Raw genomic sequence first — 14927 nt, forward strand, 5'->3', positions numbered from 1 at the left:
AAAATGCGATAAAACTTGTAAAACCGTCGAAGCTGTGAAAGAAGAAAACGCACGTCTCAAAGAAGAACTGAAAAACGTAACATTAAACGTGCAAGAACTTCAACAACAAACTCGAAAGAATAATATTTTAATTTCCGGCGTTCCAGTTACGCATAGAGAAAGTGTACTTGACATTTTAGGAGACATAGCCATGGCTCTACAATTGCAATTTTATCCAGCAGATATTTCAGCGGCGCACAGGCTGCGGAGTCGCAATACAGACAATAAACCCCCGGCCATAGTGGTCAACTTCATATCCCGTCTAACAAAGAACATGTGGTTGACAGCAAGGAGGCAGAAAGGAAAGCTCAATGCCATGGAGCTTAGGAAGACTTTTCCTGACACCCCAATTTTCCTGAATGAGCACCTAACGCCTGAAACGGGGGCCATCTTCAACGCAGCCAGAAGTCTATTGAGAGAAAAGAAGCTATCGTCAGTGTGGACTTCAGATTGTAAAGTCATGGCCAAGATATCAGCGGAGCAGCGACCCTTTCGTGTTCGAGACCTGACACATGTGGAGAACTTGAAGGCCAGGAATAGCCAGGAAGGAGCTCCGCCAAACGACAAAGAAGGCAACACTCCGCATCCCTCTCGCCCAGTACAAGAACAAAACTCCAAGATGTAATGAGGTGACAGTGAACTCTGGTATGAGAATTTTTTTTTTGTGTCTTGAGAGACGAGAGTATGAATATATTATTATTATTTTCAATAATGAGAAGTTTAAATTTATTATCATCATAATTATACTGATAAAGACTATTAAGAGAACTCTATTAAGCCAGCTTAACTGTTTCAAATCTTTACTATTTCGTGAACTCTTGAAGAACAATATTACGTACGGTACATAAGTTATTCGAAATTTAATTTTATTCTACAAACTCTGTTTCAAATTCTAATTATTTTGTGAACTCTTGAAGCACAATAGTATTAGTACCTATCTCTTTATAAAATGATCAATTTTATACTCAGATTTACCCTGAACCACAAGATGTTTAAATTTCAATTTACTTCATGAGTTTTAAATTGTTCTCTTACTTAGTCAATCTTGCTGTGCCGAAATCGAGTTCATAATCAAGCCAATCCTCTTTATATGTCTCTTTTCCATATCATACAAGTACCGGTAACGTATACCTAATTGAAGAGATCAATAAGTTGAACTCATTTCTCATTTGTGATTTCATATTATTTACTTCAATAACAATATTTTTATAATTGATTATTCATTAGAATAGAGGAAGCTATTCAGATATTTTTTTTCTCTATTATTATGTTTTACATTCAGGCAAGAGTTTCTCCTATGCTTGATTGTGATGAAGTAAATTTATAGTACATGTAAACAACTAGAACTGAGTACATTAAAGAACGTATACTGTAGTAGCCTACTACTAGAGAATTGGACTATAAGAAGTTAGAAGGTTTCAATTTTCTTATCTATAGAATTCGATAAGCAGGGCGTTGTGCGTCACACTTATCGCTCACTTTCTTCTACTATAAATTCGTAACGTTTCTTACCTTATCAACTCCGAAAAATTGAATCAATGTCAAAATCAGCTTCTGTGAATTACGGTAGCCTATAGCTTTCACGATAAATGTAGTTGTACTATAAAGGTGGATACGATACTCACTATATTAATCTGCTCTATTCATAATCTTCCGACGTATTTAAAAACTTCTCTGAACAAATCTAACATGACTGGCAGGTCGGCTTGCCGTTGTTTATTTCATAGTATTTTCTTCTCCTATGATAAGAAGTGCTATGGACCTTTTGGACGTTTCACCAATTAAATGTGCAGAGTGTCAGGATATTAAAGATTTCCGTAGTATATTTATAGAGGGCGGGGGGCTCGAGAGTCGTGACTGTGCAGGCCAAAATAACTTCACTCTAATACAACAAAATATTAGAAGTTATAAAAAAAATATTGATGAATTCATAGTAGTATTGCAAAGCCTCGATTATCATTTCTCATGCATAATTCTAACAGAAGCTTGGTTGAATGATGAAAGCGATTTAATGAAAATCCCTGGTTACAATTTGTATAGATCATACAAAAACTTAAATCAGAGCGATGGTGTTGTTATATACATAGACAGAGAAATAGATGCTAATTGTCGCGAGCTCCAACTGGGGGGTTTAGCGACATGCCTCTCCCTCACCTTTGAATTGGCAGGTGTTTCTTGTGAACTTCTGGCTATCTATCGTAGCCCTAACTCCAGTCTTAGCATTTTTACAGACTCTATTGAATCATATTTCAATGAGCAAACAAATAATAGTAATTGTTTTAAAATTTTAGCTGGAGATATTAACTGTAACCTTTTGAATGTCAATCCTCATACGCTTGAAGAGAGGTATTTGGATGTGTTGAACGATGCGGGGCTCGCTTGCTGTGTCGACAAGGTTACTAGGCCAGCTAGTAATACATGCATCGACCACTACTTTGTTAAGTTACCACCCTTGTACGAAGCAGCTACAACTATAGTACAAACCTCAATTACCGACCACTACGCCGTGTGCATGAAATTATTCACACCTAACAAAAAACCGCCCAATAGAGATAATTATTACATGAAAATAGATTGGAATAGCGTAAAAAACACTTTGTCTTTGCAGAATTGGAACCATGTCACAAACGAAAATAATATCAATCTTGCAACTAATTCATTTATACAAACTACACAGAATATTATTCAACAAATGACAACAAAAACTAAAATATCAGCTAAACATACAAAAATAAAACCATGGATTACTAGAGGACTTATTAATTCCATACGCCATCGCGATAAATTGAGAAAAAAACTTAATAGACAACCTTATTGTATTTCCTTGAAAACTGAATTTACTCGTTTTAGAAACATGCTACATTCGACTATAAAACAAGCAAAACATAATTACTACAAAAATAAAATCGATGAAGTTTCAAATAACCCACACAAGTTCTGGAAGGTAGTAGAAGAAATCTCTGGAAAAGCCAAAGGACCCCATTCATTCCCAATCGACGCATTTGCCCAAAGAGGAGATCCTACTTCAAAACCTAACATTAAGGACATTGGGAATACTTTTAATCAGTATTTCACATCAGTTGGGTCCATACTCACTAGCTCCTTGAATCCAGTAGGGCAATCAGAGATCAGAGATCAAGAGTACGTGGTTGATGCTGTCTTCAAATTGAAAGAGGTGACAAAAGAGGAATTATCAAATGTAATTAATAGCCTCAAAGGCAGGAGTGCTCCCGGGTATGACTGTATTCCAACACGGATAATTAAAGACAGCCTTCATACACTAATAAACCCAATACACCACATAGTGAATCTTAGCATTCAGACAGGACAGTTCCCAGAATACCTAAAAATAGCGAAGATCATTCCAATCCACAAATCAGGACCCAAAAACGAACCTACAAACTATAGACCCATTTCTCTGTTATCTACTCTGTCAAAGATCATTGAAAAATGCATTAAAATACAGTTAATGGAATATTTGAAAGAAAATAACATTCTAGCACATAACCAATACGGCTTCCAAAAAGATAAAAACACCAATGATGCATTATTTCAGGTAAACAAATACATAATAGAGTCAGTTAAAATTAAAAATAAAGTTATCATGACATTCCTGGACCTGGCTAAGGCGTTTGATTCAGTAGATAGAGACAAGCTTCTTAATAAACTTGAAGCTATTGGAGTTAGGGACACTTCTCTCCAGTGGTTCAAAAGTTATTTTTGTGAACGCCAACAATTTGTTCAGATTGATGGTGAAGACAGTGATAGGAATGGTGTAGACTATGGCGTCATTCAAGGTAGTACGCTGGGTCCAGTACTGTTCTTGATATATATTAATAATATTTCCCGGCTCAATACTACAAGCAGGATATTCCTATTTGCTGACGATACAGTGGTTATTTCTACAGGTAGGGAATGGGAAGAAGTTTATGAAAATGCCACTAAAGATCTTTCCAAAATAAAAAACTGGTTTGACCATAATAACCTCACTGTGAATCTTGGCAAAACCAAGTACTTGCCAGTTGTTACAAGAAACCAACCAGACCCAGGGCTGAGACAGGTGAAAATGCACTCATGTGGGGATGTTGGATCTTTATCATGTGCTTGCGGGGTAATTGACAGAGTGGATCAATATAAATATCTGGGGGTCATTTTTGACCATCAGCTGAGTTGGGCACCACATATGCAGTGTGTCAAGCAAAGGCTACGACGGATGCTGTATGGTCTATCTCAGTTGAGCCAAGTACTTGATACCAGATTAAGTAAAAGAGTATACCATGCTTATGCACAGTCAGTGTTACAGTATGGTATCATTGTCTGGGGAGGGGTGTCATCTGCTAGCCTGGAGCCTCTCTCGGTTACCCAGCGCACCATTATAAAAAAAATTCTTAAAAAAGAACCCAGATATCCCACGTCGCTGTTGTTCTCGGACTTCCCTGTGCTCAACTTAAGACAACTGTATATTAAAACACTTCTCACATATATCAGGAAACACAAAATAGAACTACTCAGCAATATTCAACATAACTATCAAACTCGACACAGAAATAACCATGGATATTCAACACCTCAATTATATCACGGAATAGAACTTAGGTCTCCTCACTATCTAGCACAAATCGTCTATAGAAATTTGCCCAATGATATCAGGGAGGCTGAGAGCTGCAGCGATGTGGTGTATAAAAGGAAGCTGTTTAAATGGTTGATTGGCATAGGTTGGGCTGGAACCGAGGGCTTACTTCATTCCTATGCTTCTTAAATCTCTACAATTTAATAAATAAATTGTCACAGTCTTGAGTCCTCTTGCTCTTTTTTTTTTTTTTTTTTTTTTTTAGCTCTTTCTTTCCATTTAAGCACTCTTCACAAATGGTCACAAAAACAGTGGTAGGGAAGTGCAATAGTCTGTATTTTGCCCCCTCAATGTTCACACGTTACTAGAGAAAATTACATCAATTATCAATAAGTATTGGAAGAATATTTATTTCCATTATCAATATTATTCCAAAAAGCCAAAATGAAACCAGTTTTGAACAATCAATGGGCCTGCCTTTTTTATTATATTTACATCTAGGAACTGGACTATGATAGTGTGAAATGATAAAAAAAATTTTTAAAGACTTAAAAAGTTTTTAAATTTTAAAAGACTACTTCAACAATATCCACAAACCATAAAAATAGACGATCAGTCTCCTGTTTATTATTTGCATTACCCAGCTAGGCGTCTGGGCTTAGATTGTTATAGCCGGATATGAGTCATCAATTGCAACATTTTTCAATGAATTCTTTAAATGTAGTTTGAAGACAACTTTTTAAGGTCCTCATTGATTAAACTAGACACAAACTGAAACTGAACTTTGGAAAGTCTAAAGAACTCAGAAAACATTCTCTCATCAGCTTGCAAATGATTGTTTATTAATATTTTGAAGTAACCTTCTTCTGTTCTCTTTGTGAATATATTATGTGTGTTAAGTCGTGGTACACTTAACATTTCTAAAATATCTTCATCTTCTAAATCTTCAACTAACAAATAACTCAGTAGCCGTTTCTTTAAACTCATCATTCAGTACTTCACTTAGCAACAGTCAAACCTCAACTGAACTAATGTTTATTAATCGCATCAGTGACAATGACCACTGCAACGATCATCGCCGAGCGATGATCGTCCACCGATAATCGTTCAACGACTATCGTTCCAGCCGCACCAGTGACAACGGACCTTTAAAGTATAGACTTGAGTCAAGCATAATTTCATGAACATAATATCAGGTACCGCGTGCTCCGCACAGGTCCATATTCAAACTTGACATAATTAAATCTTTAAGAATTTGCAGCCTGTTTATTCTTTCACAAGAATGAACAATTATCTATTAAAACTACTCAGGTTTTTGTTGTTATAAAAACCGTGAGACACAGTTTTGAGTATTAAATTTTTATAGGTGGATTTGTTAGTAATATATTTGGGTATTCTCCCATATGTGGTCATGCTTGCACATGAGTAATGTCACTTTTGTGATAAATGATAATTTATCTATTTACCGTGAGTCCATCGTGGAATGACTCGAGTTCCTCGGGTGGCGGCTTCTCGAAGACACTGAGCATACTCCGTCGATGCAGGGCAAACAGCAGCAGCTTCAGATGCTCGTTTCTCAACTTCTTCTGGTCATCATTTGTGATACCACGCAGCTTTTGCAGCCATATTGCCGCCCTAGTACGATCTAGAAATGCATTTTTCAGATATTAATGTTGTTATCAAGTTGACGTGTATTGTCATAGGCGAGAGAACATAGGTAGTAATTATTATAAATTGTTTTTTCTATTCTTGGGGCGAGGGGGTCTAACTCCAGGGGGTGTTCCTGAAGGCAGTGTTTTTCTTTGATGTCTCCTCCTTGCACTATTGTATTTTCTGTGTTTATTATTGATTGTGACGATTCAATGTTGTGAAGCTTGTCTTTTATATGCAACTACTTGAATAAATGAAATTTGATTTGAGAGCTCATACGTTTTTTATTTTTTTCAGATATTTATGCTGTTTCTGAGTTGGAGTGTATTGTCATAGAGATGGCCTAATATCACAGAATAGGTACAGAATGGAAACTGTCAATCAAACCAATGCTTTTTACATGGCACAAATACTAGACACGTCACGTGACGTTATTGGGAAGTTCCAATCCTGGTTTTCTGATTGGCTTGCGGCAGTGAACGAGATCAATTGATCCGGATCAGTTAAGTGATCCAAACCTCCCATCAATACTATTACAAAGCGGAACTTCCTAAAAAGATGGCAGATTTTTGCGCCAGGGTACTAGCCGGGTTTCCATACTGTATGTATACTATGCTAATATGGTCTCGCCCTTAGTGCTGGTTGCACAACAGCCGGTTAAATTTTAACCGTGATTAATTCCACGAGAACCAATCAGAGAAGCCGTCTTTTCAAAAACGCCTTCTCTGATTGGTTCTCGTGAAATTAATCACGGTTAAAATTTAACCGGCTGTTGTGCAACTGGGCCTTAGTCTGTTATTGTAGTTGTACAAACCATATGTGATGAAGACTTCCTAGATCGTGGTCAAAAAAAATTTAAATTCAAACAAGGAAATTCAATGAGAAATTTTCTATTAACGAGGCATTGATTGGAAAATTGATGCATCGTTATTTTTCTCTAAGTTTTTATATCAATACATGAAATTCAGATGCATGTTTCACTGCTTCTGAGACAAGTTCCTAATACATACAGATCTATTTTCGACAGATACAAACAAATTAGGTAAAAAAATGACTTTAATTTTCACCCAATTATTTAGTAGTTTCAATAAATACTGGAATTGTGTAATCTGACGTAGAATTTCACATTCAATTTAATGAAATTTTTCAACACTTTGCAAATAATTCAAACATTGAGATATTCTACAATAATTAGTTCTTGTAGCATTTGTCATGGTTGAATTTCAACAGGCTTTCATGCAAACGAAGTGCTTTCTTCCCACATATCATGATGGTAAACGTGAGAGTATTATTTTTATGAGATCTAAAGCTGGGTTTACACCAAAGTTATTAACAAAATGTTTATAACTAATTCCTTATAGATTATATTAAAATTAGATTGAACAGAACTTGACAAACACATACTCATCAAAAAGCTTGAAATCTATGGCATGAAAGGGACCGTGCTGAAAACAATTGTAAACTACTTGCAAAATAGAATACAAGCTATTTCAATAAAGGGAGCGACTTCAAGAATCAGGAGAGTAGAGCATGGTGTACTACAGGGTTCAGTGTTGGGACCCTTGCTGTTTATTCTCCTCATGAACGATTTCACAGCAAACGAGGAAGCAGTGATTTTTGCAGATGACACTACAATAGCAGCGAGAGGTCCAACAAGTGATGAGGCCATTTCAAGATCTGCATAACTGTTATGCAGCGCAAAAAAGTGGTTCTTAGCAAACAAACTAAAGCTGAATGAGGACAAAACAAATACCCTCATTTGCTCACTGCGACGGCAGGAGGCAGAACCGGTCAAGTTTCTTGGCTTCTGGCTGGATGGAGTCACCATGTCAGAAGTGTGTCGAAAGCTTTCCAGGGTAATATACCTGCTAAAAAATCTCAGACATGTGGTAGGCAGGGATAGTTTGGTGATGGCATACCACTCACTCTTTCACAGCCACATCATGTATGGACTGATCCTGTGGGGACAAGTACCAGCAGCAAAGGATGTGCTGCTCCTCCAAAAAAGAGCAGTCCGAACAATCACATTCTCGGGAAGTAGGGACCACTGTAAACCTCTCTTCAAGGGTATGGGGATCCTCACCATCTACATTCAGTACGTGTTCTGCTCACTATCACACCTGATGGACAACCAGGAAGACTGGACGAGAAGAGGTGAAATCCACAGCCACAATACGCGCCGAGCTGCTGACCTTGAGGCATCCCACACACGATTGAGCAGCACCTACAACAGCTACCCAGCAGCAGCCATTCGAATGTTGAACAGGCTGCCCAGTGAAGTGAGAAATTTACCAAGAGATAAACTGCTTAGCACAGTGAAGCTGAAGCTGATCGACAAGCCACTCTACTTGAGCTTGAGGACGAGCCCCTTTTTTGAATCAGTTCTACTCCAACGACTAGCCAAAATGGCTACCAACCAACCTTGTTCATGACACTGTCTATCTGGAATCCCCAGTCTTCGGCAACGACAACAAGTATCAAGTAAGTAAGTATCAAGTATGTTTATCATGTGTATGATAAGTTATGTTCAATCTAGTAGAATCTATAAGGATTAAGTTATTAACATTTTGTTAATAACTTTTGTGTAAACCCAGCTTAATGGGTCTATTTATACTCGCTTGGCTGGGCTGAGTGGAAATAGTTCCAATAGAACTCATAGGAATTATTTTTCAACTGTACCGGTCATCGACTTATACGGTGAAAATCCGTCTATTCAGTAACTATCTAGTGATCAGTCGAGATTACCGCATCTGATATAGTCTATTGAGAAAAATTTTTCTTGTGAATTTCAAATGAAGAAGTATAATCAAGAAAGTAGTATATCTTCTAGTATTTTTCAGTGATTTTGATCACTGCTATACTAACACAATTGGTAAAGGTGTAAGTGTACGTCCAGTATAAAATATGCTTACCATCAGAATCGGGCAGATTCAAAACCAATCTTTTTGTGAATGATAAATAAAGATCAAACTCTGTTTCAAGAGCAATCAATTCCAATTCAGTAGGCATGATGTTAGTGCTCTACTTTCAGACAAAACAAAAAATTTAACAAAAATTTTGAATTAATTTTTACGGAAAATTTGACATGAATGTAGATGTGTGAAATGTACACGGAAAATTTTAGAAGTGATCTGTACCAAAATAAAACTCACTAACAACTGAACATATGATTCAAATTTTCTTTTTCTTGGAAGGATCATGTGTGATGTTTTTATAATTTGGATTAAAAATTTAGTTAAATATATTTTTGTAATAAAAAAAATTATCAAATTAATATCTTTAATAAAAATAGCAAATAAATATAGAGAATAATCTATTTAAAAATTCATGACATCATATTAATATTGAAAATGATGGGGAATTATTCTTGAAGCCCTCTCAACGCTTCTCAACTTCAATTGTGCCGGTGTGTAAACAGATTTCTATCAACTATTGTCAACTTTCAACTATTTCAGGCGTTCTAAGTATCAAGTTCTTTCAAAATAAAGTTAATTATTCAACGACAATAACTTACTCATCAATTTTCCTCATTATTTTACCTCTTTGACAGTCAACCCAATTGACTTAAGGTAGGCGCACACAGATCGTCATCGGACGGACGGCACACATCGGACGATTATTAGATTTGATGCACTGTTTTTAATTGGAGTGCGCCTAGGTATGCGTATCTTGAAGCCCTCTCAACGCTTCTCAACGTTAACTGTTCCGCTGAATGTAAACATATTTCTATCAACTATTGTCAACTTTCAACTATTTCAGGCGTTCTGAGTATCGAGTTAATAATAATAATAAAGAATAATAAATTTGTTTTATTGACCAATAAAAAATTCTTGCAAAATAAAGTTAATTATTCAACGATGATAACTTACTCTTCAATTTTCCTCATCATTTCACATCTTTGACAGTCAAACCCAATTGACTGAACCCACATAAAATTCTTTGCAATTCTTCCTAGGACGGGACACATTCAACTAGAGATAATAGCTATCATAGCAATCATGTTCGTTCAACACTTCATTCCATGAGACAGTTCAATATATCAATAATTATTATTCTCAAGCATAATATTCGTCTACCGTAGAATATTGTTAAAAAAAAAGACAGAAAATAAGTTGAAGATAGAGATAGGTAATATCAGAGATGATATGCGATTCAGGATCAGTATAGGCAACCCGCAATGCTCAATTCTTGGTCCCTGTACTGTCTAAGTAGACTAGTAGTTCTGTGAACAGTAGACCTCGCGATCAGTAAGTTACATTGACCTGTTGTTATGTTTTCTCGAAAATTAATGAATAATTTTTCAATTTAAAATGTCTAGAAAAAATCCTAAATAAACATAGAGCTTTTTGTCCTATCGTACCGTGACGTGTCGTCCCGGAATGTGAGTCTGAGCGCTGTTATCAGGACTGGCTGCAACTGTCTACAACGTTGATGGAAAGATACATTTTCAAGATGTTCGATGTTTTTGAACGGGTAGTATTATAGTCCACTAGACAGCTGATTTATGATGAATAATAAATTCTATAATCTGATTTTTACTCTAATATTGGCGTAAGGAGGCTCCTTTTCCTTTTATATTATCCTTGAAATGCAAAATTTCCAAAAGTGTTGTAGATACGTCGACGCGCAATTTGAAAAGGAACATACTTGTCAAATTTAATGAAAATCTATTACCGCGTTTCGCGCAACATATAAACATTTGAACATTAAGAAAAATACCAAACCGACGACTTGAATCTTAGACCTCACTTCGCTCGGTCAAAAAACTAAAGCCGCGTTTACACCAAAGTTATTAACAAAATGTTAATAACTTAATCCTTATAGATTCTATTAGACTGAACAGAACTTGACAAACACATATGTTCATCATGTGTATGATAAGCTGTGTTCAATCTAATAGAGTCTATAAGGAACAACATTTAGTTAATAACTTTGGTGTAAACGCGGCTTAACCGTCTACTGTATTCTGTCTACTAACGTTGCTGTACTGTATTTTCGATCATGAATAAATGAACATAAATATATTATAATACTGTAACAATTTAATTTATGAATTATTTACTTTTATCCGAAAACATTCCAAGGTTTTGATGAAACATTTCCTGCACCACTCTAAAATATAAATTTCTGAATATTATCTATTTTTCTTTATCTACTCTATTTTTAACCTCCAGTTATTCACGAATTCTCTTTGTTAATCATTGTGGATGTTGCCTAATGACATTTTTGGTTGTGCGTGGATGATTTGATGAAACGTCCATTCTAATCGGCGGGATTCGAACCCACGACAAGGTAGCGCAAGCATAGGATTCAACAACACCTTAGTCGTCTCGGCTATCCTGGCCGGCAGTAATTTGATCATGACTTCAGTGTTGGGTGATTCTAAGTTACTCCAATTATATAGTTATCATTGTTTAATCTATAGTAAAATTCATGTTGGGGTTCATTCAAAAATATACCTCTACCAATCATTAAGATCAAATTGACATTTAATGAGATTTTTGTAAACTTCGAGAAGTCTTCTCAAATTGCTTCAAATCTTATCCAATATCTAGTACTTCAATCATTGTTCAGAAATTAATTATTCCACACAAATATTGATATTTTAATCAATTTGGTAATAGGCCTACACTGTTCACGATTTCCAAACTATTTAACTCAATATACGTATGCAGGAACGGTTAATACATCCCTTTTTGCTAAGGATGATGCCCATGGAAGCCTAAGGCTTGTGCACAAGTAATATGAAGGATGATGTAACCTGAGTTCAAAGTTCAGGTGGATCTCTAAACAATATCATTTTTATATAAGTGATTTTGTACAAATAATGAATGAATAAATTAATATATCCTTACATTGAATAAATCAAAAACTCTAATTGAAAAATTTATCAGACCATTTTATTTGAAGAAAAACAACGCTATTTAGTAGACATTTTTTTTCATACACAATGGAAAACCCAAATTTTCAAGACTAACTTATGTTGATTTGGAAAAATATGTAATGAAACTATTGAAATTTTGGTACACCTCTTCAAAATTTCTCCTTTGTCCATCCTTTTCAGATCAATTTCAACCACTATAGTAGCTTTGGAGAAAGTATAACCCTTTTTGAAGAGCCATGTTAAGTTTCTTTCCTGTAATTTTCTCGGAAATGTCAAATTGTTCAAAATAAGAAGGATCAGAAATGAATATTTCCTGCAAATTCACCATACCTTCCTTTGCATCTGCTATGAGATCCTTATCACCAGCCAAGTAATGTTGATACCGTTTGTCATGCGCTTTACAATCTGAATCCTGAGGTTTCATTTTAGTTATTTGTCTATTAGTATAAATCCGGGTGCCGGATGAATTTCTAGGCGTACAAATTGGGTTAGTTTTGTAGTTGAATCCGAACGGTAGACCAGAGAACACTAGATCCAATAGCTCACTTTCCTCTATCAGTTTTTTATTGAGTTTAATCCACTCGATAAGTTTTCGGTTTTCTTGTTGAGAGCTCCAATAGTTCCCACCAGGCGCGAGGTGATCCAAAAGAGGAGGCAGGTCTGGGTGTATCCGCAGTACACTTTGGAGCCCAACCCGACCTTCTGTAGATCGACTAACCGTCGAAGCAGTTCGTCAATTTCCTTCACATAACGAGCCTCCCGACAAAACGTCGAAATTTGAATCGTCTCCCCTTTTTCAGTCAACAATTCCTCCTTCGGGATCTCATCGGGATCTCTCACAGCCAGTTCCTCATTGGTTATCAGTAAAATCTTCATATAAGTCTCCCAATCCTTTTCACTAAAATAATCGTTCTCATCAAAATAATTCATGTCCTGTGTTAACAACCTCCATAGACCTTCAGTGCCTTTAAATGTCTTCTCTTTGCCCTTAAAATTGATGATTAAATCATCCCCAACTAGTTTCACTGAACTATGACCAACTCTATAGTCACCTGTTTGTTTTTCGTAGTGAATTCCGTAGGGAAAGTCGACCTTGGTGGAGAGATACTTGTGGGCCATTGGTCCCACGTTCTTGTAGATGGGGTCTTTCACTGACATGGCCGAAATGAAGCCACCATCTTTGCTTGAAGTCTTCTCGCAGGGTAGAGATCTCCCAGATACTTCTGCATCTGTAAAAAATATAAAGTTGACTATAACTTCAAGAAATTTATTGCTTCAATCATAGAGAAAAGTTAGCATAAGAAGTTTATTTATATGCCAATATTAGAGTAGTATTCAACTGTTTAACAGCTTTGTCATTAAATATAAAAAGTTCATGTCTTGTGCATTCTGGAGCAAGTCGACATTTTATGTCTACATATTGTGTTGATACTGCATCATTTATGGTGATAACATAGAGAAAACATTGCAAAAGTAGATATCCAATTGTTTAGGTCGTTTATATTCCAAATTTTAATTTTGTTAACTGAAGTCTATTACTGTAGACTACTGTTCATTATTATTGTTTTAGCTGGATGAGAGTGTAAAGCTGCGTACACATATTCGTGCTTCCAACCCGCACCGAGCACGCTCCTCCCTCGTACCGCCCTCGTACCACCATCGAACCACAGTCGGACCGCCCACGCACCCATCATGAACATTACGGAAGATGTTAGATTTTCTCGCGTTTCCCGGTCGAACCACTGTTGCTCGCCGGTCGATCATCAATCGCTCTGCTGGAGTGACGTTCGGTTGCGGAGCAGAGCGACAGTCTGTACGCACCTTAAGAACGGCACAGTATAAGAGACTACCAGCGTCACATAGCTTTACAAAAAAAACTACTGAGACTATCAACTTGAGTTGACAGTAAAATTTCAAACATGAACGCCCTATACCATGGGATATCATCTTATGTTATCTTTTCTTTATGCTTGGATTGAATTAGGTTTATTAAATATTTTTTGTAGAATAATGAAATGAGAAAAACAGGTGCTTTCTTAACTTATTCCTTTCCTGAATCCCAATTCATTTTTTTAAAAGTGGCTTTACGTTTCACTATTTATTAAATTTGGAGTGGAGCAGTATTAAGTAAGTCTGTTGCTCTTGTACAGTCATATCCAAGGCATGTATTCTAGATACATGGGTCTTAAATATTATTTGATTTCTATTTGTATTGATGAAAAACTAAATTTTGTCTTTTTCCACTTGAGTAGCTGATATTAAAATCAAATTTATTACCTATTGAATTTAAATTCTGAACTCTGATAGTTCAATAGAAAAGTTTTGAGTATGTCAATGTGTTAACAAACATTGTATTTCCACGGTCTCTGTTTTTTTAGCAGAAGAGATTTAATTGTAAAGCATATTATTTTTATTAAATTTGAATTGGTTTCAAGAAATTTGTGAAATGATTACCTGCATCTTCTGAGTCAGGGGCTGATTTTTTCTTGACAGATAAGCAGACGTTTAATTCAGATTGAATGTCCGACAATTCCAATGTTAACGGCATGGTGTTAAATTGCTCTTTCAAGTAAATTTGACAATTGTAGCAGGAATTTAGTTGTTAGTACAGAAGAAAATTTTGGAATCAAAATATTTAGGTTACCAAAAACATGAAATCATCCTGTTCCAGGTGTTCAATAAAAAATCATGTCAAAATTTATCCATTTGAATTTTATCCAAGACTTTATTTACCATTTCTCTAGGTTTACCTATGAATCCTTCTACACAAAAATCATCTGATTT

The 14927-nt window shown here is 35.9% G+C and overlaps 1 protein-coding gene across 7 annotated transcripts in view; it reads right to left on the reverse strand.

Annotated features, from left to right (window-relative positions):
• Window positions 1-14927, reverse strand: part of LOC111054155 — a 43486-nt gene that overhangs the window by 19518 nt on the left and 9041 nt on the right. For 3 of the 7 annotated variants that reach the window (XM_039438671.1, XM_039438676.1, XM_039438670.1), the window contains exons 1-3: window positions 14598-14916; window positions 13196-13372; window positions 6076-6254 (exon numbers count right to left, since the gene is read on the reverse strand). In XM_039438671.1, the coding sequence (XP_039294605.1) occupies window positions 6076-6254; window positions 13196-13372; window positions 14598-14691 (450 nt within the window). In that variant the 5' untranslated portion in view covers window positions 14692-14916. Of the gene's footprint in view, window positions 1-6075; window positions 6255-9171; window positions 9420-13195; window positions 13373-14597; window positions 14917-14927 lie in introns of those variants that run through there. The other 4 variants (XM_039438675.1, XM_039438674.1, XM_039438673.1 and 1 more) reach the window with 2 other exon arrangements.

This window comes from Nilaparvata lugens, chromosome 12 (assembly GCF_014356525.2).
Source record: "Nilaparvata lugens isolate BPH chromosome 12, ASM1435652v1, whole genome shotgun sequence".
NCBI lineage: Eukaryota > Metazoa > Arthropoda > Insecta > Hemiptera > Delphacidae > Nilaparvata > Nilaparvata lugens.